This window comes from Cyprinus carpio, chromosome B7, assembly GCF_018340385.1.
Source record: "Cyprinus carpio isolate SPL01 chromosome B7, ASM1834038v1, whole genome shotgun sequence".
NCBI classification, from domain to species: Eukaryota; Metazoa; Chordata; class Actinopteri; order Cypriniformes; family Cyprinidae; genus Cyprinus; species Cyprinus carpio.
In genome coordinates this window covers 32055078-32081470 of record NC_056603.1, presented here as the reverse complement: position 1 = coordinate 32081470, position 26393 = coordinate 32055078, and the positions used below count along the sequence as shown (strand labels likewise).

Here is a 26393-nt window from a genome sequence, read left to right as displayed (position 1 = left end):
ATGACAGTAATTATTAGCTTAACATTTGAACTAATATTAAAAAAAGAATGTGAAGAGCTCTACAACTGTGTTTACCACTGCTACGGTATCAGCTCTAAGTCTCTACTGCTCAATACATGCACTACCTTCTTTTGTGTGTGTATGTGTGTGTTTATTTAGTGCCTACAAATGTAATCACCTAAATTGTGTGGACAAGCCAACAGCACCCACAAGGAAAACAGCTTAATAAACATACTAAACGACATCTTAAACATTTAAATATGCAGAAAGGTTTCTGCGAGGGTAGGATTAGGAGTAGAGGATAGAAAATAACATTAGCCAATGGAAATGTGTGTGTGATCTCACTTGAAAACTGCATTATCAGGGTAGTTTGTGTATCCCACAGCATTGGCTCCACGTAGCAGCATCTGAAATGGGACATTGGGAATCAGAGCTCGGAGCTCCTGAAGTCTCTTCCACGGACATTCCCACAGAAAACGCATTGCTACATCAAATGTAGCTCCTAGAGAAAGCAAGAGCGATATTAAGGTCATGTCAAAGGATCCTCCATAAGCCAAAACATCTAAAAACAGTTTAATTAATTAGCTCCTTCTGCGTGAATGTATGTGTCTTAAGAAATGACTGAAGACTCTGTGAATATGTCACGTGCCTCCCCAGTTCTCCAGGCTGAACAGATTATTGAAGTTGTGGCTCACAAATGGAGCAATCTTCTTGAGGTCGTGTGTCCTGACGCGAGTGGCCAGTAGGGACTGGTGGGCATCTCTGAAGGTAGTGTCCATCAGTAAAAGACCCTGGTGCTGTCGAATTGCCCGTGCAAAACCCTCAGGACCCTCCTTCAACAAGACCTCACGGAAGCCCATGGGCGGTTCACCTGGAAGGAAGAAAAAATTAGTTGTGTATGCAGCACACATATAAAGCCACATGATCAACTCAAAACATCTTGATAAAAGTAGGGGGCTATTAGGGGTGTAAAATATGTACCAAAAATGATATCTAAATATTTTGTGGGATTTGGCTGATAACAACAATAACAATAAGTAGATGACACAGCACATTTTTTTATTATTATTATTTATTTATTTTTTATATGAAACTAAAATCACCATTAAGTGGTGGTAATTCACTAGATGAGTGAGCCATTGAGTCATTCATGCAGCTGGTTCATTCATACGGCTGATTCATTCAGGAACAAAACAAGCGACTCTTTATGAAAGGATCATTGAATTACTGACTCACCCAATTCATTCAAAAATGTGGATTCATTCATTCATTAAAAAAACTGGTTTGTTGCATGGAGATTTATAACTGCTATTTTAGACCATTTTTGCTGTGAAAATTCCACCCCCCCCCCAAAAAAAAAAAAAAAAAAAAAAAAAACATAGTACTGACAATATTGTTTAAAACAATATTCACTTATATAAAAAATATTCATTGTTATTGTAACTTATTGGAAACTAAATATTTAATATTAATATAAATTAATATACAATTTGCAATTATGTCCCTATTTTGGTAAAATTATACTCTTGCTCAAGTGATTTTGCTTAATTATATCAAATGATATAAGACAAAACTCATATTGGGGCATTTTTCCCCCCATATTGTCCATGCTGGGGGCCTTCTAACTGCATTAATAAGTTAAATCATGCAGTGAAAGTGGATTCTGAAGGCACGTTTTGTTTTTTGCAAAGTGAGTGACATAACTTGTCAGCTTGCATGTTTAAAATGACTATTATCATAGTATCGTAGGAACATATCGCACACCCTAGGGACTGTATCTACTATTTATCTACTATTAACTACTGACAGTCTTTGTCAAACAGCTATAGACTGACGTTGCAGTAATCTGACTGCTTCTCATTGTGAGCTTGTCACACGTACAGCTTTGAAACAGGTGATCAATTAAATGAGTGCCACTGACACTTCTCACTGATTCCCTGTCATGCAACATCTCGTTTTGGCAGCCAATCAAATTAAACCTCGAAATAAGAACAGGAACACAACATTAATGTTTGCCGAGGAGAATGGGAAGAAAATGATATGCTGAAAAGTTTAAACCAGACCACATTTCTCTGCTAAACCTAAGCATTGTTTCTCTGCCTGGAGCTCACGGGTCAGTGCCAAAGCCAAGAGAACCCGCCAACCAATAGACAATGGGAAATTCTTACTATTTATAGGTTTCAGATGTGGCATTTTGAGGGGCCATTAACCCAGCAGGCATGAGGTGGTACTGTTAACTTCCATTACAATCAAAGTCGGACATACTGACTTTCTTCATTAATGCAAATGAGGAAAAACCATAAAAACTGGGTGGGTTGCTAGCTTATTCAAGCGAAAATCAAATCACGCTATCCAATGAGAGAGGGAGTATGAGATAAAAAAGGATGGGGGAGACCAATGATAGAAGTACAGTAAGTAAGACATTGATGCATAGATTTGCATATTTCAAGGCATAAATACACCCACATGTGAGTTTAAATGTATGTGCTGCTGTGGGAATTTCTCTGTATGGAATGCTGGCGGCCATATGAAAGGAAAGATGAAGGCCAAAGCCTATTTATCGCTCATTGTGTGTCTGAAACGCATATGCAACACACACAATGCAGAGGAGCATCTCATGAGGCTTGGGATACACCTACCACAGATGTGACCTACTTACACAGACACATGCATTTTTTATCCCATGAAAGACCTTTTCCATACAAACACCTACATACACAACACATATTTGGTCCAATTGTGCAGGGGGATGATTTTGTACATGCTCTGCAAATTACAGCCAGTCCCACAGAGAACTCATGTCTAAAGCACTGAGAACGGCAATAAACTTTTTTGGATATGCATACTCATATGAATACAATCCATCAAAGTTCCTTTGTGAATTATTTTACACATCATGTTCAACAAACAAGAAAAAAGGTATGCCAATGAAAATGGGAGAAAATTGGCTAAATTAATTGTGCACACATAAGCATACACATATCTATCCCTTAGGAATCTCTCTCTCTCTCTCACACACACACACACACTCACTCACAGAGGGAGTGTGGTATGCGGCTCACACACACACCTAAACCCCTGTAATGAGATTTCTAATGTGGCCGGATCCCTCTTTCATTTGGCAGAGGGAAGGAGAGAAGGGAAGGATTAAAGCTGCATTATCACACTCTTGTTCATCCACAGAGAGAGAGAGAAAAGAGAGAAAAGACAGTGGGGGGAGTGCTGCCAATGTTTAGGGTAGTTATAAACAAGAGTATGAATTCCACTGACATCTGTTGTGGTACACTTTTAATGTGGCAAGTGTGTCCGTAACCTGAGATATGTGTGTGCAATATTGGGGAGTAAAACTAAACTAAACTAAAACAATCTAAAAGGAACAATACCACTAAATTTAACAGATAGTTTAGCCAAAAATAAAACTTATTCATTTAGTCTTATTTAATTTTAGACTTTCATATAAACACACAAAAAAACGCTCATATGTTTAGTCTAGGGACCAGTTCTCACTATTAATTAAATATCAACTACATCTTTTGCCTCAATAAACTTTTAATTTGCTGCTTATAAATATTTAGTAAAGTAGTTGTTAAGTTTACTTATTACACGGCTCTGTGGAATATTTGATTCTGATTGGTCAGTCGTGACATTCCGAGGTATGTTATCCCTTGATAACAACCGGCTGATAACACAGGCTCATTCGGGTAACTGAAGTCAGCGCTGTATTCTTGCTAGGAACAGTTTTTCTTGGTGGAAGCTTGGCGTTTGTTTAGCTAATAAAATATTAAAACTCGATTCAAAATGGTGTACAATTATTTAATTATGTCATCCTGGTATTGCTGACTCGCTCTCTCATTTCATACAAACACAGCTGCTGCCATTTTGCTATGATTGTTTTGTGCGTTGTAATGGATTATAAGATAACTAACAAACTGGTAAGATTTTAAAACATCTTCGTCTTAAATCTTTTATTGCCTTAATTATTTATGTGGTGAAATGTTGTGTAATAAGTGGTTTGACAGTCCTTTAAATGTCTGTCTAGTTTGAACTTGCCGCTTGCTCACAAATGCTATGTTCACGGAAGCTTTGCGTTCAAATATTTCAACTTAAATCAATATTTTGTGTCTAATTATTTACTTATGTGGCAAGTAGCCGTGTCAGGGTTTTGATTGCGTTGGGCTCCTGATCACCCTGTCGGGGGTTTATTCTGAGATAACAACCGGCTGGATGTACATTATCCCTTACGTATGGGTAGGATTAAAGGAGCTAAATCTGGTAATGCAGAATTAGGCATTAGTGCTTTATAAGTACTAATAAACAGCCAATATTATAGTAATATATGTGCTAATAAGCAACTAGTTAATAGTAAGAATTGGTCTCTAAAATAAAGTGGGTAACACTTTAGAATAGCAACACTTATTCACTATTGACTATGACTTTCCCCTCAATAAATTCCTAATTTGCTGCTTATTAATAGTTAGTAAGGTAGTTGTTTAATTTAGGTATTGGGCAGGATTAGGGATGTAGAATAAGGTCATGTAGAATAAGGCATTAATATGTGCTTAATTAGTACTAATAAATGGCTGATACTCTAGTAATATTACATTACATTTACATTTAGTCATTTAGCAGACGCTTTTATCCAAAGCGACTTACAAATGAGGACAATGGAAGCAATCAAAATCAACAAAAGGGCAATGATATACAAATAATATGCATGCTCATAAGCAACTAGTTAAGAGACCCTAAAATAAAGTGTTACCGTAAAGTGTTTTTTTTTTTTTTTTTTAAATCATTTTTGTTTCGAAAATGAATGAAAGTGTTATGGTTTCGGAACTGCATCCTTCCTAAAGGTTAAGTTAATGGCTAATGATCAGATTGCAAGAGTGAACAGCTCAATAGAGGGGATAATTTTTGGTGAATAATCACTGAAATCTCTTCCTCACATAGAACTATTGTAGGGATTCAGAATACTGTACTTAGAATATAATGCACAGGTGGGTATTTGTGTCGAATTTTATTATATTATTAATGTACACATGTATTAAATGTATTAAAGGAGTAATGGAATATAATTGCAGTATATTTGTGATTGACCTATAGCATGCGTGCATTTAGCCTGATTGTAAATGTTTTTAGACTACTGTTTTTCATACAAAAAAACCCCCTAAAAATCATATAATTATATTTTAACTATGTATTGAGGTGTGCTATGTGTGTTGTGTCAACTGTGTTTATCAAGATCTAAATGTATGCTACTATATGGAAGACCAATGATTAATAAAAAAAAAAAAAAAACTGAGGTTGAAATTACTGAGGTAAAAATGAGGTTGCTACATGTCTTACAGATGTTACTGATTTTGATAATGAACAAAAATTTACATCTGCATCCTAACTCAAGCTACTACTATTATCAAATGTGCAATTCTAAGAGACAAAAAACTAATATTATTATTGATATTATCAGGCAACACAAACCTGTTTCTTGATTTGAAACAATATCACATTCAGAACATGCAGAAACTAAGAAATTAATTTTTCAACTAAGATATTTATTTTGGAAAATTAATGGTCTGGTTTCTACAACTTTCACGTTGGAGCAAAAATCTGGCCTTAAACTTGAAAGAAATAAAGATTTCACATTTATTGTGGTAATTATTGATATCGGCTACACAGATAATTTTTCTTGCTATATCGCCCAACCCTACGCACAGGTCATATGAACCCCTTTAATGATGCTTTTATGGTGCTTGTTACCATTTCTGATGCTTAAAAGGGTCATCGGATGCCCATTTTCCATAAGTTGATATGATTCTTTAGGGTCTTAATGAAAAGTCTGTAACATTGCTTGGTTAAAATTTATCAATGGTAGTGTAAACAACACGTTTTTACCCTGTCAAAAACAGCTCTGTCTACAGCAAGCTGTTTTATTGCACATTGCTTTAAATGCAAATGAGCTCTGCTCACACTGCCCCTCTCTTTCGAGCCACTCTCTGAGAGACGATAAACTTTAGCTGCATTCATTGCGAAGCACATTATTAGGAAAGGCGATTTGCAAAGATTCATTTAAAAACCTTACACTCACTTCTTCTGGAGGTGAAGCTGGATCACAAATTATTAGCACGGAGATAGATGCATTTAGGTAGATCGGGGGCACATTCCCTTCAGAAACAAATGTAATCCACTGCGTCTTCAGTGGCTCAGATGTCGTGAGTAAATGACAACTGCTATGTTCATTATTACATCAACAACAAAACACCTCAATCGCTTAAGAGCCATTCTTGTCTACATCTGCTCTGGCGGTGAAACAATGGTGGACTGATGACTCCTCACTCAAGGAGGATAAGATGGTGTCACTCAGACAGGCATCTGAGATCGGCTCGATTTGAGAAAGGGGAATTGATTTAACGAGATTTAAAAAAAATAAAAAAAAAATAAATAAAAAAATAAACAATGGATGGATTTTTAGTATTAAAGGCTGGTTGTGTACACACACTGCCAACACACATTTCAGTTCAAACAACTTGTAAAAGTGCATGTAGCATCCGATGACCCCTTTAAAAGCTCCACTCTTCATACATTGTAAATGCATTTAAATGCAATGTAAAACCACGCGCAGGTAACACACTCTAATAACACTCTAATGACAATTTGTAACTATTCTACGTTTTGCAGAATTGGTTGCGGATACTTATGAATTTCCATGATCTCATTTGTATGTTGTTGTATAATCTGCTTACGTACCACTGAGGTTTTTGGTTTGGACCTTCGTGTATTTTTTTGTTTTGTTTTTGTACGAATCAGATAGCATGAATTAATATAAAATCAGCAACTCTTAAAATAGTTACATTTTCTTATGAAATTAGTTGGACTGGAACATTCTTTAAAACTTCTCCTTCATGGGAACAAATTTAGGGTAAGTAAATGGTGACAAAATTTTCCCTTGAATTACATTTTTAAGTGTTGACCTATTTAGAAACAGTGCAACTTTTACAGAAACAAGCAAATTTGGAACCTTAAAGAATAATTTGTAACCTACAGTTTCAAAGAAGTGTGTGTGTGTGTGTCATACCCAGAGAAACAGAAGGAACAACTGGATCAACAGATGAGGACTTGGCTTTCACTGGAATAGGAGTCACGGGCCCATTTACCATTACGTGACCTGTGGAGAAAAACAGCAGATGTTTAAACAAATGCACTCACATACATTTTAGGCTATCACAGGTGCGAAACAATGATGAATGCACACACACACACACACACACACACACACACACTGACCCAGATAGTGCAGGAGTTTCTGGGCTCTGTTCTGTGTAGGTTTGAGGTTGAAAAGTTTCTGGTTCTCATCAATAAATTGGGTGTCAACTGTGGCATACAGGAACTGGCTATTGCTCAATACATTCTGCAGGAAGGGGATATTAGTCTGAAAGAAAGAGAGAGATATTTAGATAATCAACTGACAGGTCACAACACATGCAATTATTCAATATTTGTATGGCATTAGGAAATAGACCAAGTTATTGTAAATTCAAAATATTAATTATCTGAGGGAAAAAATGTGAGTAGTCCTTGCATTTGCAAAACTGCCAATTACTATGTTGCTAAGATGTTCTGAGTGCAATTATGCGGTTGCTATGGTGTTTCTATACAGTCATTAAGTTGTTCTGAGTGGTTTTACAATGTGGTTATGTGGTTGCTAGTGTGTTGCTATATAGATACTAAGTTGTGCTGAGTGGCTTTAGGGCAGGAATGGACAATTCTGTTGCCGTAGAGTTTTGTTTCATCCCTAACCAAATACATATGCCTGTAATCTAAGTAATCCTGAAGACTTTGGTTAGATTTCCAGGACAGTGGTCCTTCAGGATTTTTTTTATCCTGTTTTATCATCTATCTAATCCCAAGTATGAGCAATAATCATTATATTTGCCTTAACAAACACCACATATGATAACAACTAAACAAACAGATCCAATGCAAAACATCATTGTGATGCTAACGAAGAACAAAGCATCAAGATCAACTGGGGCCCATAATTGTCCACTTCATTGGCAGCATTGTTAAGTACTCTCATAGGCCGTGGGAAGTTTGCATTGTAATCTGTATTGTCTGAAAGCACTCGGTTCTTTGCTGATGGCGTCTATAAATGCATCAGCATTTCAGACAGCTGCAGTTCAGGCTATAACAGAGCTCCTGCACTGGAATAGGCCCCTAGACTGCAGCTATCAAAACAGCAGTGCATACCGCTCACTGCACCAATAAACACTGTTTTAGCGCACGCAATGGGGCATGAGACAGGAATGTGTCATATGACAGAAAGAAACAAGTGCAAAGCAAATGCAGAAAGGAGATTTTTTTTTTTTTATGTGACATACAGTACAGAAAGAGATCTAGAGAGTGTAAAGGGACTAGGAGAGACAGAAGATGATGTCAAAGTATGAATATAAAAAAAAGATCTTGTGGTAAAAAGAGCAATGATGTTAGATCTGAATTCAATCCCTTTCAGAGCTGACTACACTGAATGACAATTTGTCTCTACTATGTTGCTAGTATTCCTGCAAACACACACAAGGATGCCCTCAACTCACATAGGTCACACACTGTGTTCTACAAAGGGATCAAAACCCAATTACCAAGCAAAACTTGAGAGAAAATAGGGGATTTCTCAAGAGGATTCCAATGGAAGCTGAGGAGTTAATGGAGGATGTAATGCATTTTCCCTCCTATTCCTCTCCTGCTTGGATCTAAGTTGATGAGTGATGAAAAGTTATGAAAAGAACAGTTTAAGAGAACATAGATGAAGTGCTAAGGAATGATCCGAAAAGTCGTGGATGAGAGAAAAAAAAAACAGAAAAAAAAATCAGTTTTACTGGTCCTGTACAAGTATGTAGCAGAAGAGAATAGTTTAGTTGAGATAAAGCAAAAAATGCCTTTCTTTTCATGTCATTCTTGCTCTAATTTGGCTGTCGTTCACTCCTGTCAAGCCCTGCAGGGTCAAATTTAGCCTCTGTCTTTGCTTTTTTGGCCTCATTTAACAGATCAGCTTTCACAGCGGTCTTATCTCTCTATTTCTCTCAAATTGTTTTCTGTTTAATCATGTCCATCTTTTGATAGAGAAGCCTCTCATTTCTCTATGCTTCTTGGTCTTCATTATTTTTGCTCCTTGATTTTATTCCAGTACATTCCCCTGAGTTCAGTTTGGTTCAACTGATTATTTCTGATCATACAGTTTGGTTTGATTCAGTTTGACTCATTACCCTTGATCGAATTAATTTATTATTCCTGGTCTTTGATTCCGTAATTTCGGTTTGACTTAATTCATCTTATTCAGATTATTCTTAACAGTTCTTATTCGATTCAGTTTGGTTCAACTCTTTATTCCTGAGCATTGGTTAAATTTTGTTTGATTCAACTCAGTTGAGTTCAGTTCAGTTTGAATCAATTTGACTTGTTATTCCAAATAACTGATTCACTGCCATTCAGTACTGCTAAGTTTAACTCAATTAAAATTCATAAAAAACATTAAAGTAATTAATATGAATTGAGCACTAAACATTGACTAATGCAGAGACTGCACACAGAGCTCATCAAATATGGTAAACACAGAAACACAACAATACTGAAAACAACCTCATTGGTTCTTGCAAAAGTTTGAACACGCATGAGCTTCCGTATTTAATGTTTTGATATATGTGCACTGATCAGTGTTTATATGTGAGGGGGAAAAAATCATCACACAAAGCAAACATGTCTCTTCAGAAGATTGGAAATAAACCACTCAATTCATATGGATTACTTTTGTTCTGATGGAACTTGTGAATATGTATGTAAGTCTATGCAATGAAAGATATATTCTAATAATTAGAAAGAAAACTCGAGCACATGTTATAATCTACAGAGAATTAAGAAATTCTAGTGATGTCTCACAACTTGCCGAAGTCCATTATTTCCAGCTGTCCATCTGTTCTGTGTTCAGGAACCAAAGCCAAAAACCGACTGATATTAGAGAGAAAAATAACAAACTGAGCAACATCACAGACAGATCTGACCCCATCTTATACAAACTCTCTCTCTCACTCTCTCTCTAAATGTTAGATAAACTGAATATTTGTTAAGCACTTCAAACTTCCAAACAGCCCTGGGGCAAAATGTGCCTATTTCAAACAGGTCTGTGACTGTCCACAATCTCTTTACAAACAAACAAATAAACAAATTACCATGAATGTGCACAATTCTATGCAAAATAAAGGTCTAAGACAGTTTATTGAAAGGCCTTTATTTGTCCGTCTAGCGGGGTGTGACAAAGTAAAGTATAGTCCTGTCAGCGTAATTGACATCTGTTCAAGAACAAACATGGTTCTTGAAAAAAATATGCACAACCAAAACACACATACACATTCTTCCTGAATTTGTGAAGCCATTAGTGCATGAATAGAGGCCTGTCAAGTAATCCATCGTTCCATCCATCCATCTGTCTCTCTCTCTACTAAACTGCAAAAGCGTATTAACAACGGTGGTAAGTAGACAACAACATTTGCCAATGCCACAAACTTTCAGTGCAAAGCAAGCGCTGCAATTCTGCCATGCGCTGTCCATGGTGCTGAACAGAGTTTGTGTGCATGAGACAAAACAAGCAAGAGTTTGATGGTAAGCGTGACACATCTCTGTGATTAATTGTCTTCGTTTTTGATTCGTATGTGTTATGGCAATGGTGTGAGTGTGCTATGACTAAACGTGTGTGAGGATGGGGGAGGAACTAAATATAGAAAAACACAAAACACACACATTGCTTTCTCACACAGACAGACTCAGATGCGTTCAGTAAGGTGGGGGTGGAGGCCCTTCTGCATAGTGTGAAAATAAATATTAGTTGACTAATATAGGCTTTTCAATGGCTTAATACAAAACCCAATACAGCCGCTCCAACAATTATTAGGACACTTAAGCCACTTTTACAAATGTATAAATGTCTTTGCAGTAGATAAAGACATTTTTAGAGATGCACCATATAGCAATACCATATCAGTCATTAATTGATATTAGGGATTTTTTTTATTATCATATTATTTTTTTTGATTATTGGTTGATACTGGATATTTAATTGTGTACACTCATCTCTGCTTTTTCATTTTAAAGCCATCTAATGCTCACTGAAAGTTAATCTTTTAAACACTTATAATTCAATATCACTGTTAAGAGTAATCTTTAATATTATCTCTAAAATTAATTTCCATTTTTCATCTTGTAACTTGTAATATTGTGATGCCTCAAATAAATTGTATCATTTATTACTACTGATTTTATTTTTAAGCTTGTTTAATTTGACCTTTGTTACACAAACACACACACAGACATACACACACAGATAATTTTATCATTGACGGGTTATTTACGGTGGCCGAGAGAGCTCATCGCTCATCTGTATCTGAATATCTGTGAATTATTGTCTTTTAAACAGGTACATTTCTTCCACTGTTGTTTTGACTTGGTTGCCTTTTTGAACGATTCATCCATATTGCTCACGGATACAAGCTGTCAGAACTAGCACACCTTTCACTGCACACACATACATACAGCAGTTATCTTTATTTATGGTTGTATATAATGGACATAGCTTATAAAGGGTGAATGATGTAAAATTGACATTTCCCATAAAATCAGACTAATAGCTTGAAAAATTCTTATTATAATCTTACCGTTGTGAATCAGGGTAAGGTAAGTAGGCACAAGGCAAGTTCTGAACACAGATTTTTTTAAGTACTACCTAAATAATAGATTTTTTTGTAAATTTTTAACCATATAATCTTTTATACTGCAGCTTTAATTAAATTACTTCAGACACAAACTATGTTGAAGTAACTCTTCTGTTCATTAGACAGTTTATTCGCTAATGCAGATAATATAATGTAATCTAAATGTTGTCAGATTAATCCACCTGCCCACTATATAACTAAGAAAAACAAGTGTAACAATGAGGACAAAGATGAGGAAGGAGTGCTGGTTTTCAGTAGTGTTACACTCCACTGCATTCTCTAATCAACTGAACAAATGAGGTGCGTCACATCTGAATAGTCTTCATTTCTAATAAACCTCTTACACAATAAACACACATATGCATACTTGCACAAGCTGCTTACCTGGGATGGTTGCATGGATGCTGTATATTTATTATTAATCTGGAGTGTTGATGTGTTGTTGACGTGTGAGTCTGTTTTTAGTGGCATGTCTGTGTAAATGTGTTTGAGTGTTGTGTGGTATTGGTTTGTGCTTGCTAGAACGTGGCCACCATTTTCAATATCATTATGGAAATAAACCAGCCAGCAGATATTGTGAAATGTTTTTTAAAATGAAAAATGACACCAATGAAAATATAAAACTCTCTCTTAAGATAACACCATTACATATTCTCTCCCCCTCTCTTTCTTTCTCTCTCTCATTACTCGGTGTGTGTTTGCCTTTAACTGGGTAAATTCGAAGGCTGTTCATAACTCATCTATTCCAGTAATAACTAATAAGACAAGACAAATATAGCAGGCAGAGATGGAGAGAGGTTCCCAGTGATGGTACAGCTAGATAAATTAGATAAACACACACACACACACACACACACACACACACACACACACACACACACACACACACACACACACACACACACACACACACACGTCTGTTCTCAAACACACACTTTCTTCTCCCTCTGTTTCCTTCTATATCTCAGATATACAAATATCACATATGTTTGTTTTTCAGGATGGAGACTTCCATTGACTTCTATTATTTTTAAACTGAGTGAATGATATTTCCTATCTTCTAAATCAAACTGTCACAGAAACAGGAATTACAAAATGACCTAATTTAGTGTATTAAGCTGATATCCTTATGGGGACCATTTTATGCAGGTGATATTCAGGTGATTTGATCTTTTCCAGGGGCATTTAGGTCTCAACAATGTAGGCAAAACAAACACATATAGAATGTATGTATGTGTATATAATAGCCACAAACATGTTTGAGAGTGAAAATCTCTTATTAACATCAGCTAGCAGTAAAGGCTATATCAATCCTCTCTGCGTTTGATGTACATCTTTATCTCCTTCCTCTCCGTATCACTCTCTTCCATCCATTTCTCCATACTTGGCTCTTCCTTCTGCTTCTCTATCATCTCTTCCTATATCGCTCCCTCGCTACCCCAACCATCACACTCAGCCAATACTGCTGGAGGCTGTCCATCTCTCTCTCGCTTTCTCTCTCTCTCTGTCTTTTAGCCCCCTCCCTCACTCTCTCTCTCCAGTATCAGTGTGTGTAGTCAACACTCGCTCCTTAGTCGCTCGCTGGCTCGCGCAAACATCTCAGCTGCTTGCGAAAGAAGAAAAAAATTAGTAGAAACCCGAGAAAATCTGAACTACAGTAGTAGCAAATGAGAGAAGTATGCAGGGGCACTGCTAAAAATATCTAGCAGTACAAAAGATCTATCATTTTTTCTCTCACGTTCGCTGTAATTTTTCTTTTTCTGTTCTGTTGTTCCCTGGATACCTGACCGACAGGATTAAAAATGACTTAAATTTCAATCAGCTGTGGCAGGAGAGAAAGAAAGAGGGATGAAAAAAAGAGGAGTTTGTCCTCTGAAGAGATTCAGCAGCACACAGCTGGTGAGAACGAGGGAGTGTTAGACAGAGAGAGAGAAATCAAGAGAGGGAGGGAAGAGGACCGGAGTCCGAAAGAGAGAGAATGATGGTCTTGTTTCGCTTTTGAGGAAGCCAGAAGTCGGATCACCGTTTCCTTCAGGACTACTCGACTGGAAAAGCTGGAAAAGCTGGAAAAGCAGGTTTGTGGGGACGCATTTGTGTGTGTGTCATTTCAGTGATGGATTTTAAAATGGATAATGAGAGTAAAGAGGAAAAATAAATTTCTGTTAAGGCATATAAAAACAAGAGAAAGGGACGATGAGACAGAGAGATGATGCTTAGTTGAAAGCTTGTCAGTCTGCATGGTGACATGCCTGATGCCATATAAGACAGCTGCTTAACTCTCTCTCTCTCTCTCTCTCTCACACACACACACACACACACACACACATTAACTAGTAGTCACAGTCTCACACACAAAGCAGCACACACTGTCACCACACCCACAGATTAAAAAAAACTCTGTCTGCATCTGTGATTCTCTTGACGAGCACACACGCACACACACACGCGCACACACAGGAGGAGTTTAATTTGAATGCTGCTTCTGTGCTGTCTGAGACACGCTCAAGATGAATGACAAGCTGAAGAGGACACAAAAATAACTAGATATTTGTGTGTGTGATAGAAATGGAGCAGAGAGAGAGAGAAGGTGAGAGACAAAATCACAAGAAAACACTTTAGTGACATTTCCAAGAGAGATCAATGTTTTTTGCAATCGGATGAGGTGAGAAAACATGGAAAACAGTGAGAGACAGAGATGACTAAACAAGAGGAGAGATGGAGTCTAAAGGAATTTTTTTGAAGTGCAAAATGGAGAGATGACATCAGGGATGGTGTCCAGGGCTGGGAGGGGGATGTCCTGAGCCCTGTGATGGAGGTATGGGGGGGGGGGGCTACTAGGGTCCTAATCATTTAGCCCAAGGAACAGTGGGTCCGTTTAGTACTGGACTCTGTGCATTTTAGTGGCAGTCCTCGATGACATCAGAAGAAGCATGTAATTAAATATCTCTCTCCACTGGATAGGAAGGAAAAATCCCAAATGAGATCTTGTTAATATCTAAATCCTCTCTCATTGATGGCAAGTTAAAAGCAAATGGAGCTTAGTAATCACATGCATCACACTATTACTCCACATAAAGACCCCAGTAATCTGATATTCGCATCAGAATAGATCTCAGAATGGCATGATACCAAGAGATCTTCAAAATCATATTTATTTATTTAATAATAATAATAATAAAAAAAACACACATATATATATATATATATATATATATATATATATATATATATATATATATATATATATATATATATATATATATATATATTAATTATGTATAATTTGTATTTATTTACCATTTTAATTTAATAAAATATATCTTGATTAAATATATCATATTTATTTTTATTTCTATATTTATTTTATTTTTATGTGTTCTTATCTGTGTTCAATCAACAATTGCCTCATTTGTTAATATTTGTATTTCTACCCAGGAATTGTAGAAGAAACACCTGTGACAGCAATCAACTATAACTCGTTTAACAAACAACCCATTAAATCCACTCCACACCAACAAAATCCCACAATACATCAAAATTAATTTTTTTTTCTTCCTTCCTCTCATTCCATATTCATCTTCCACATTCAGTCATCCCATTTTTCTCTGTGTTTGGGACGTTGTTTTGCCGTGAGATACAAAAAGGCCTCATAACTGGCAACTCACTGGAATTCAACACTAAAAGATGAATGGAACAAACAACTGACGAGGCGAGTGCATGAAACCAACAACAAGAGCAATTTGGAGGAGAACACAAACAAGGTGCACATCTGGAATAAGGAATAAACAGACTGACATAATGAGAGACAGCGAGATGAGAAGGTGTTAAAGGGGAAAATGAGCACATGAACATGGCAGCTGGATGAAAAGGAGCAGGAATAGAAGGTGAGAGCAAGATAAAAACAGCAGGATCCTGGAAAATAGAGGGAAAAACCAGCTGGAAAGAGTCAAAGGTGGAAGAATATGGTGAGAATCTTAAAATGCGATCAGTGGAAATGTGAAATTGCTGGTAGGCCCCAAGGCCAAAATGTTCCACAGCAAGGGAAGAGCATATTCAAGTGCATATTCCAGATATGAGTGGAACTGAGAGTCTGACTTAAGTTAAATCCTCATGTTTGAAGTGTGCGTATGGACACTGGATAAACTCATAAGCACACACGGACACTCCTTTACCTTGACAAGGGATAAACACCTCAGTCTGGATTAAAAGGTACCTTAAGGCAAACTTAAACACATGCAGATAAACACATGGAAATGAGCAGCTAATTGACCTGGGATCAACACAGACAAAAAAGGTAAATATTTCACTCACAAAAACACACATACTGTATATACTTGGAATGGTTGAAGACTAATGGACAAGGCAATTGACTGACCGGAGATGAAAGAATCTTTACAGGTGAAAAAAATCTTTACCCAGCTTTTGTATGGACAGTCCTGTTTCACATCCTTTAGCACACACAGTGGAACGTTTTATCTCTTAGAGGTTTCTCTTTCAGAACTCAGGAGACTTAATGGTGTTCCGGGTTTCATTTAAGTATTGATTTTGTCTTGCATAGGTCCTTTGCCTATATAGACAGCAGCTTTCTTAAAGGGATACTCCATCCCAAAATGAAAATTTTGTCATTAATCACTTACCCCCACGTCGTTCCAAACCTGTAAAAGCTCCGTTTGTTTTCAGAAAACACTTTTTAAGATATTTTGGATGAAAACCTGGAGGCTTGAGGCTGTCCCATAGACTGGCAAATAAATAACAGTGTCAAGGTCCATAAAAGGTTTGAAAGTCGTCATCAGAATACTCCATCTGCCATCAGACGTACAATCTGGGTTATATGAAGCGACGGAAACACTGTTTGTAAGCCAAGAAAACAAAAATAACGGCTTTATTCAATAATTCCTTTGTCAGAGGAGAGACTCTCCTCTGAGTCTCTCCGTATCGCCGTATGCTGTGTATGCTCTTCTGTGTCATCCGCGCCACAAGGATGCACTGTTTTATTTCAAATCAAAGCTAAATAAACACCTAGAAACAGTGCATCCTTGTGGCGCGGATGATACAGAAGAGCATACACAGCATACAGCGATATGGAGAGACAGTTGACAAAGGAATTATTGAATAAAGTCGTTATTTTTGTTTTCTGTGCTTACAAAAAGTGTTCCCGTCACTTCATATAACACATATAACACAGCTTTTATGGGTTTGGAACGACATGGGGGTAAGTGATTAATGACAAAATTTTCATTTTGGGATGGAGTATCCCTTTAAGACACCTTCACCTTAAAGCAGCATTCTGGAAGGATACTCACAATTCACAACTGATTCCAATAGGGTTTGGTGTTTGAATGTTGTTTTTGTTATTTAACACCAAAATTTCAATCAAAATATGTATCGGATGTAGGTTGTACTAAGGTGACTGCAATGGATTCTGGGATTTGGGCAAAATGATGTACCTTAGGAGGCTGTGTAATTAAGTTGTATTGTAATTTAAAACAACTTTTGCATAGCCATAGCAACACTGGCTTAACCAATGTCATGAGTTTGAGGCGGGGCTATCTGTTTGCCAGACTAATGGCAGACAGCAGTGTTCTGGAAGCATTTTTTTTTTTGTATTTCCTTTTGCTGACACATCAATTCTACACTTCACATGTTAAGAGACCTCATTTGTTATTTGCTTTCCTATCCTTCTCTTCCTGTCTGAAATACATGTGGTAGGGTATTTGAAAGAAGAACTAGATGTTGACCTCATTCCCTCCAGTGAAAGACAGATGTGAATACCCAGTTATTTATGGAGCTCAAAGTATGTTGTGGGCCATTTATTGTTCCACCTATTTTCCCTCTTTCTCCCTAATATCCTTGCATAAACACAAGCACATATCCAACAGTGGCTAATGCGGTGACACAATACAAGAGAGATTGATTTTAGTGCTATAATGACAACATGCATATACACACAAAAAAACAGCTGAAGAGCACTAGTGCTCTCTATCCAGAGTGCATGCTTCTCTATGCATATTCATGTGCACACATGAAGGACACTTTACGCTGCACTACAGCCTTTATCTCTCTGCCTCTCTCACGCTGGTGTATTCTCTCTGTGTATGTGTGTGTCATTAAGTGTGAGAGAGGTTGCTTTAAAAGTAGCATGCATTCTCTTTGTAACCATGCCAACATCAATACCAGCACCCCATACTTCAAGGACCGCCCTGTAAACCCACTTGAGTACTTTTGTCTATTTATTCATATTTATTCTCCAAGTCCTTTTCTCTGAGTTATTAGGTGCTACATAGGGCTAGGTGCTTACATAGACCCAGTTTTCACAATTTCCCACTTATTAATTTAAGAGAATTAAGAGAAATATATCATGGCTTCCCATCCTACCTTGACAGTTTTATCCAAAAAGGTTGTTTCCTTTCCTTTCCTTTCCTTTCCTTTCCTTTCCTTTCCTTTCCTTTCCTTTCCTTTCCTTTCCTTTCCTTTCCTTTCCTTTCCTTTCCTTTCCTTGCCAAACATGCGTGTCCTACCTTCATGTCTATCAACTCTCTCTTTCTCTCTCTATTCCTGAGTTTGTCCCTGCAGCAGCATTATATAAACTGAACAAGTTCATTAGCAGTTAGCTTGTACCTGTGCAGGAACAGCAGGTTCTGATGAAGGAGGACAGATCATGTAGAAGAGAATGGTGCTCACTGAGCATATGACATTGTGCTAAACTCTACACTGTGATACCCATCCAGTTATTTCACTAACCCTGCTGAAAAATAGCTTGAGCCAAAATAAATTCAGTGGCAGTGTATGTGGGTGTGGGGCTGATCCAGATGGTGTGCCAGCAGAGACATGCTGTTTACCAGCAGATTCTAGCTTGTGAAACTGGTTAAATTATTGGTTAATTTAGGTATATAGAGTTTTATTTGGTATAGTGTTATAAATAGAGATGTCCCAATCAAGTTCCAAGTCATTGAATATTGAGTATCTGCCGATACCCTGAGCCAATACTTTATAGTACAGTACATCATAGTTATTAAATTCAATCCAGTGTATATAGGGCCATGCAGAGAGATTCTCAGGGGCAGTTGCTCAAATGTAAAAAAGGGGGATTGCATAATAGGATACTACAGTAATTATATTTATAGGCACAGTGTGTCTCAATCTGAAGCAAGATGCAACCCATAGCAATGCGTTAAGCAACACTGTCTCATATAGTCTGAGAGCAGATGAAAGTAAATGGTAAATAAAAGACTTTTGAGTGATTTGTTACAAAGTGCGCATTAAATACGCTAAAGATGGAAGATTGAACACATGAGATGTTCTGGAACAGACATCATTAGTTCTCGTGTGTCACGTGTTTTCCTCTTAATGTTGGTTGGTAAATCTACTTGAAGGCCTAGTGCATGACACCTGCGTGATAGTTGACATAAAATAAGTGATCAGGCTTAGGATAGCTGATACTGATCAGTTAAAAAAATGCTTAATCGCTATCCCAATACCGATTCATGAGATTGGCTCGGGACCTTCCTAGTTATAAAAATAACTGACATCACAGATCTTATAAATTAAGTTCATGTATTAAGACTAATACCTTTGTAAAACACTGATAACCACCAAAAGCAGTTGTTGATGAGAAAGTCACATGATGAACCAAAGCCCATCACAAGCAGCTTTTAAATATTAACATATATAGAAGATGCACAGTGTCATTCACAGAAACACCATCATAGTAACAGACATTAAATTTTACAACATTAGATGTAACATACAACAACTTTTTACTCCAACATTTTTACAGTCTTTTACCATTAAATTCACAATTTTTTTTCAAAGTGTGGGTCTAGATTTGACTACATTGTCAGGACTAAATGCCCCCAGAAGGATAGTAAAACCTAAAAACACCTGCACTGTGTGAACCAGCCAACTGTCCCAATGAGGAAAACAGCTTAATAAATATAGTAAATGTCTTTATGGCATTTTAAAAATGCAAAGTCCTCACCATGACAGATAAACATGCCTGCCGGTAATACATAAAATGCAAGATGTAGACTGACAGATGCAAGTATCATATTATACAGATTATATCGAGCGTATTCCAGTGCTTAAGGATCAGAGTTTATATTCTGCTGATTCACTGCACTGAGATGGTGAATTCAGAAACAGAAGAATAGGAAATGAGGAGAATTATGAGACTGACCTCCTCCAAAAGACTCATACAGAATGGCAGACATAGATGGAAAGATACTACATGCAGACAAATTGGAAGGGAGGATGGAAAGATGATGGATGACTGAATAAATAGAGAAATGGACAGGCATATGAAGGCATGGTTAGATGGATAATCAGATGCCAAGAAAGATCGATGCTGGGAGTCTGAGTGTGCAGTGCTCAAAGGGTCACTGCCAGGTCAGATAAATAAGACTCTACTGAAATATGAATTAATCCTGTGGAGTCAAAAACTCTGGGTTCTGATTTACTTAAAAATAGCAAGCAAACATTTCATTATTCTTTAATTGTTAAGTTCTATTTAATTATATCTTATTATATATCCAGTGGTAGACAGTAACGGAGTAGCTTTACTTCGTTACTGCACTTAAGTACATTTTTCAAGTATCTGTACTTTACTGGAGTAGTTTTATTTGGAGTAACTTTAACTTTTACTTCACTACATTCCAAAGCATAAGATCGTACTTTTTACTTCACTTCATTTCATAAAACATATCGTTACTCCTTATAATATATCACATGCTCCGACACACAGAAGCGGTGTCCGATTCAAGAATGCACTGAATAGGTCCGTTCAACTTGAAGCACGGCTACAGATGGCGATCAATCAGAGCAGCCGCTTGCATTTGGGGGTGGAGTTGAAAACAGACACATCAAACCGGACACTTTCTGCTCCCGTTAGTGACACCCACGCAGTGTTTGCATACTTTTTCACCGATGAACTGAATTAAATGCAATATTTGTCAAATACACAGATGTTTCAAAAACGTTTTCATGAGCAACAGAAACACTTTTTACGGTAAGCCTACTGCTTAATACAGCGGCATCATTTCAAGAATAATGTTCAACATAATTATATACTATTTAAATATTAATAAAGTGGGGGTATGCTTTTATCAGCATTGTATGATAAATGTGACTCAATACAACAGTGCGACTACAGTAAAAAAGCTTTTACCGTCCTAAAAACACAGATTTGTGTCATTTTTGGAACCCGAAACACAAGTGATCATCGCATGCGGTGAATCTGGCCAATCGTGAAACAGCTGTGTTGTCATCAGCGCTCCTGCAGTAGCTCTGGAGAAACTGTGGCAGCTGAGTCAGCCGGCTGCTCTCGAAACGCTCTCGCGGTACTTTGACGTCACATGTGACAGTCATGTGGCGTCAGCGCCGTCTCAAGTGAAACAAAATTTCTAACTTGCATGCACTGCTTCAAGTCAGATTGCGATATGGTTAACACATTGCTACATGAAGTCGAACGCACCTATTATTTTCAATGAACCTTTTAAATCGGTTCGCAAATCGCACCAAATGATTCATTCACGATTTAGAATGATCCGATTGTAGCTGTTCTTGAGTCTACAACTAACTGATTCAAATGAACCATTTAGTGCGTTTAGTGAACTAAATCTGCTGTAAAGGGTGATCTATTTAAGCCCACTGAAATGCTTAAGTGCAGACACATGAACATCAGTGTCATGTTTAAATAACACATATTTTATAAAATAACCCATGCACGTTCAAATTCCCCGCTGCCGTAACGTTACCAGTTTTATTAAAACGCTACATGTGATGTCTGTTTTTATATTATCAACAGTATACATTTTTATATTGTTTGGATTAACTAGCCGAGCAGACACATACTGAAAATAAGTAAAAATCATAATCAAAATAAAAAAATATTGTTAGCTAAATCTAACTAACTAGCTAACAAGCTTGCTGGTGCTAAGTTGAGGTAATTTTTGATATAAAGTCCAAATATTTTTATTCAACCACCTCTAGATAGATTACATCTGGGGGAAAAAGAAAGGATGTGATGTTCAGAACATAACTACAGTAATTATCAAAGTGGGAAGTGATGCCCTCTGGGGGCATTTGGCCAGGGGTGTTTTTACACCACAGACAAGGTTTGAGAAGAAAAAAAAAATCACTATGAAAAAATAACTATATATCTTCATGGAACATGATCTTTACTTAATATCCTAATGATTTTTGGCATAAAAGAAAAATCGATAATTCTGACCCACACAATGTATTTTTGGCTATTGCTACAAATATACCCCAGAGACTTAAGACTGGTTTTATGCTCCAGGGTCACATATAACTGTGATGTTCTGCAAAACAACAAACTTTAACACTTTTTTCCTATTGGTGAAAATCAGATGGTCAAATCAGATGGTTTTCTCTCAGGTACATCACAGTGTAAGCTTCACAGTGAACATTACTACATCACTCTCGTCAACGTAGTCAATATCAACAACAAAGATATATCTTGACTCCATATAGTGGTTATTTGGGGAAAATTCCATTGTATTTTGAGCAGTAGCATTATAAAAAAAATATGAGCTAATATAAAATTAATTTAAGTAGCCTATAAAAAATTGCAAAACAAATCTATCTTTCAGTACTTTTTACTTAAGTACATAAAAAATCAAGTACTTTTATACTTTCACTCGAGTAAAATTGAAAAAGGAGTACTTTTACTGGAGTAATATTTTATTACACGTATCTGTACTTTTACTCAAGTACCCTATACATATACATTTTACACAAAATAATATATCTAGACCAACACACTTTTCTCTGCCATTCCACCAGCACCCTAGCCCCCCCTTACCCCCCCCCCCCCCCCCCCATCATTGGCAAATTCCCTTTCAGACGCTTGATGGATCACTGCTGTCAGGCTGTCATCCGCCTCCATATCAGTGCATGTGAGTGTGCATGTGTGTTTGGGTGTAAGAAAGATACTGTGAACACCTTCCACATCTCTGCCTTTTCTCTTTACATCCAAATGACTTCATGACATTTAGTCACTTCGTCTACTGCTCACACAGACAGAAAGAGAGAGGAAAAGAACAGGGGAAAATGGTGAAGATATGAGAGAGATGATGTACAACTGTGAGATGAGAACCAGGAAGATGAAAGCCATTTGTCAAAGAGTATGTGTGTGTATGCGCGTTTGATCATGTGCATGTGTGTGTTGAAAATCATTTCCTATAAAAGCAGGAGACATCTGAGGATCATTGATTCTCTTTGTTGCACAGATAATAAATCCCCCAGTTCAATTCACAGTAAGATATTTCATTAGAGGATAGAAGTCTTTAATACCACAGATCAGATGATATGAATGATATATGTGGGGCTACACCTATCTACAGCTCATCTTTTAGATCCACACAAAAGCATAATGCAGACTTAAACTCATTGTGACCTATGCCACCTGCCTCAACCTTCTTTCTGGCTCTCTCAGTCTTCCTCTGGCTTTTGCGCGCACACACACACTTGAAAAAAAAATGAAAATAAAAAATCCAGTCGGTTCACTCCGAGCAGAATCAATATTTTAACGTTTTTGTTTCTGAGTACCTCTGTATTATTATCATCCTGAAACTGGTTTGCCTAGAAAAATATACTGGTTAATTTAATTAACGTTATTCAAAAAAATGTCCTTGCCTATAATAATAATAATAATAATAATAATAATAATAATAATAATAATAATAATAATAGCCTAATAATGATTATAAAGTAAAGCATTTTCTACTCTACAAAAAAAAAAAAAAAAAAAAAAAAAATCTGGTATCTTAAACCGCTGAGCTGAGTCGCAGCCAATACAGCATCATCTTTTCTAGATTTTGGCCAAATTATAGGCTAATAGACAAAAGAAAAAAATCTGTCAATGCTTTAAAGACATTAAAGTATTTTTAAGATATTTGAAAATGTTTGCTGCATTGTTAAAAAAATGCTACTCTCATAAAATTGCGTTTTGAGAGGAAAAAAAAAGTTTCGGTTATGTATGGTAAACATCATTCCCTGAAGGAGGGAATGGAGACGTCACATCAGATAACCGACAAATTGGGATATCACTATGACAGACCAATCTACTTTGAGTGTAAACTAAACGAGCCAATGCACATTGGCATGCAATTATTGCATCCAGCTGATGCAACGCATAGCAGGTTTTTGCTTAGGAGCTGAGCCGGTGACCCAGCCACTCAGAGGTGGTACAGCAGCCATGGCGATGGGACGTGACATCTCCGTTCCCTCCTTTAGGGAACGAGGGTTACCATACATAACCGAGACATTCCATTTCAGTCGGTCACTCTCGACATCACGTCGGATGACCGACGAATTGGGATTCCTTCCAGAGTGCCATGGATGATGCCCCTTCCAGTGCCCTGTGCGAGCCACCTGTGCCCCTTCTCAGTGTAGGCTGGGGCTAACAACAAGAAGTTCCATTCACCATTGTCAAAGCACTACCCAGTAAGTGAGATTGGATAACACTGGGAAAATGTACCCGTTCCACTTGGAACAGGGACACTGTGGAAGCTCCATCCTTCCTGAAGAAGGTTTCAGGAGTAAATACACATGTGAACATCCGTTTAGGTGCATATGGAAAATTGAAGGTGATTGTAACCCTCTTGGAAATGGCAGAAGTCTGCCAGGGGAAAACATGGGCTCTGAGACTATACCGTGGACTTTACACATATGGGATCCACTAAGGTCTTACATATGGAACCCAGCCTTCTACCAGTTCTCAAGGATTCAGCGAGTAAAGGCCTGGTGCTGGACACTCGACCATGTCTGGCTGCCGAGGGGACGGAGGAGCTCGACAGTGTCTACGATGGACTCTCTGGAGTGGTTTTAGCAAGCCAACACTAACCGGGGCCTCTCAGTGCCTCTACCCTTTTGAGGTGAGAACACAAGAGGATACCGGGCTGCACACAAAGGCTATAGAATCTAGCGAACATGTTGGGGGTCGCCCAGCCTGCAGCTCTACAAATATCTGTCAGCGAGGTGCCATGAGCCAGCGCCCAGGAGGATGCAACACTCCTAGTTGAGTGAGCTTGCAACCTGAACGGGCAGGTCCCACTCTGTGCCTGATAAGCCAGGGTGATGGCATCCACAATCCAGTGGGCCAAACTCTGCTTAAAGATGGCTTTCCCCTTCTGCCAGCCTCCATAACAGACAAAGATAAGGAAAGCACAACCCTGATCGAGCATCTCTGGGGGTCTTCTCAATGAGAAGAACACCACTCGACGAACAAGTTCCACTTCAAGGCGTAAGCGTGTCTCATAGATGGTTCTTTAGCCGAAGTGATGGTGTCCAAGAACCTTCGCGTCCCGTCCAGGGACCAGACATAAAGTTTCCAGGGGTCTGGACGCGGGTACCATAGGGTGCCCCTTCTCTGAGTCAGTAGATCCTTCCTCAGAGGAATCTGCCAGGGAGGGGCTGTCGCGAGGAGCACTAGTTCGGGGGAACCAGGTTCGAGTGGGCCAATACGGCACCACAAGCAAGACCTTCTCCTCGTCCTCCCTGACCTTGCACAACGTCTGTGCGAGAAGGCTTACTGGGGGACATGCATACTTGTGCAGGCCCCGCAGTCAGCTGTGTGCCAGTGCGTACGCGTTGAGTGTTCCCTCGGTCAGGGAGTAGAACAACTGGCAGTGAGAGGTCTCTGGAGAGGCAAACAGGTCTACCTGAGCAGCTCCGAAACGTCTCCAAATCAGCTGGACCATTCGGGGATGGAGTCAACACTCTCCCGGACACAAAATTTATGGAAGGAGAGTGTTAAAATGAATAACGCAGCGCGATTTACTAACCTCTGCGCTTGTCAAATTATTGGTATTTTCGCTGCTCTCGGTAGATTGCACTGGTCATTATGAAAGATCTGGCTGTGTCTGTGTTCTTTAATGTGTGCATTGTCAGTAAATCACACACAGAATTTTCCCCTCCCATTGGCCAGTAAATCTGACCCCTAGTATAAAAGCAGGCAATGGACTCATAGTTCATGATAGATAAGGTTTTGGGATGGTGTATATTGCCATCAGCCAGTCAGCCTATGATGTCATTTCCTGCAGCTCCAGAGTGATTAGTCACTTTCTGGCTCAGGTGAGATTTCAAAACACATTCTTCCTGTGCTAGGTAAGCGGCTGTCCTTGAATGCTAATGCTTAGCTCTCTCCAGATATTATAGACTTTCTTGTCTTAGAAATGCACTTCGCTTCTCTATCGCTCATCACTTTTATGAGATTGCGCCTGCTCTAAATTCTGATGGCTCTCGTTGACAATAAATTGTGTTCTAGTGGGAAACATTTCTATGGGCAGCACCCTGCAGTATACTCCTCTTCCCATCACCTCATCCCACTTGTACTGTTTATACCTGTCTGACTATCAGCAAGAGGCCACAATCATACAGTCAGTGAAATCATAAAATAAAATACAACAAAATACTATTAGGGTTAAAGACAATTTTTTTCCCCAAAATTAACAATACTGAATTCAATCAGAATTTCACGTAAATTAAAATGCGATTGTCATTGTCGTTTATTAAAATGCATAAAAAAAATAAAAAAAAAAACACAAACATGTTATTGAGGTTTTTGTCACCTCTGGTCTGTTCATCACTGGTGCTTTATGATGCACTATCCTTTATAAATCT

At 37.9% G+C, this 26393-nt stretch overlaps 1 protein-coding gene and 1 pseudogene across 1 annotated transcript in view; one reads left to right on the top strand and one right to left on the bottom strand.

Moving 5' to 3' along the window:
* Positions 1-26393, bottom strand: part of LOC109112177 (pyruvate carboxylase, mitochondrial-like) — a 171981-nt gene that overhangs the window by 29450 nt on the left and 116138 nt on the right. Inside the window, exons 11-14 of the mRNA XM_042728344.1 lie at positions 7279-7423; positions 7070-7159; positions 650-871; positions 346-502 (exon numbers count right to left, since the gene is read on the bottom strand). Of these exons, the coding sequence (XP_042584278.1) occupies positions 346-502; positions 650-871; positions 7070-7159; positions 7279-7423 (614 nt within the window). The remainder of the gene's footprint in view (positions 1-345; positions 503-649; positions 872-7069; positions 7160-7278; positions 7424-26393) is intronic.
* LOC109111510 overlaps positions 15341-26393 on the top strand; it is a 29544-nt pseudogene continuing 18491 nt past the window's right edge.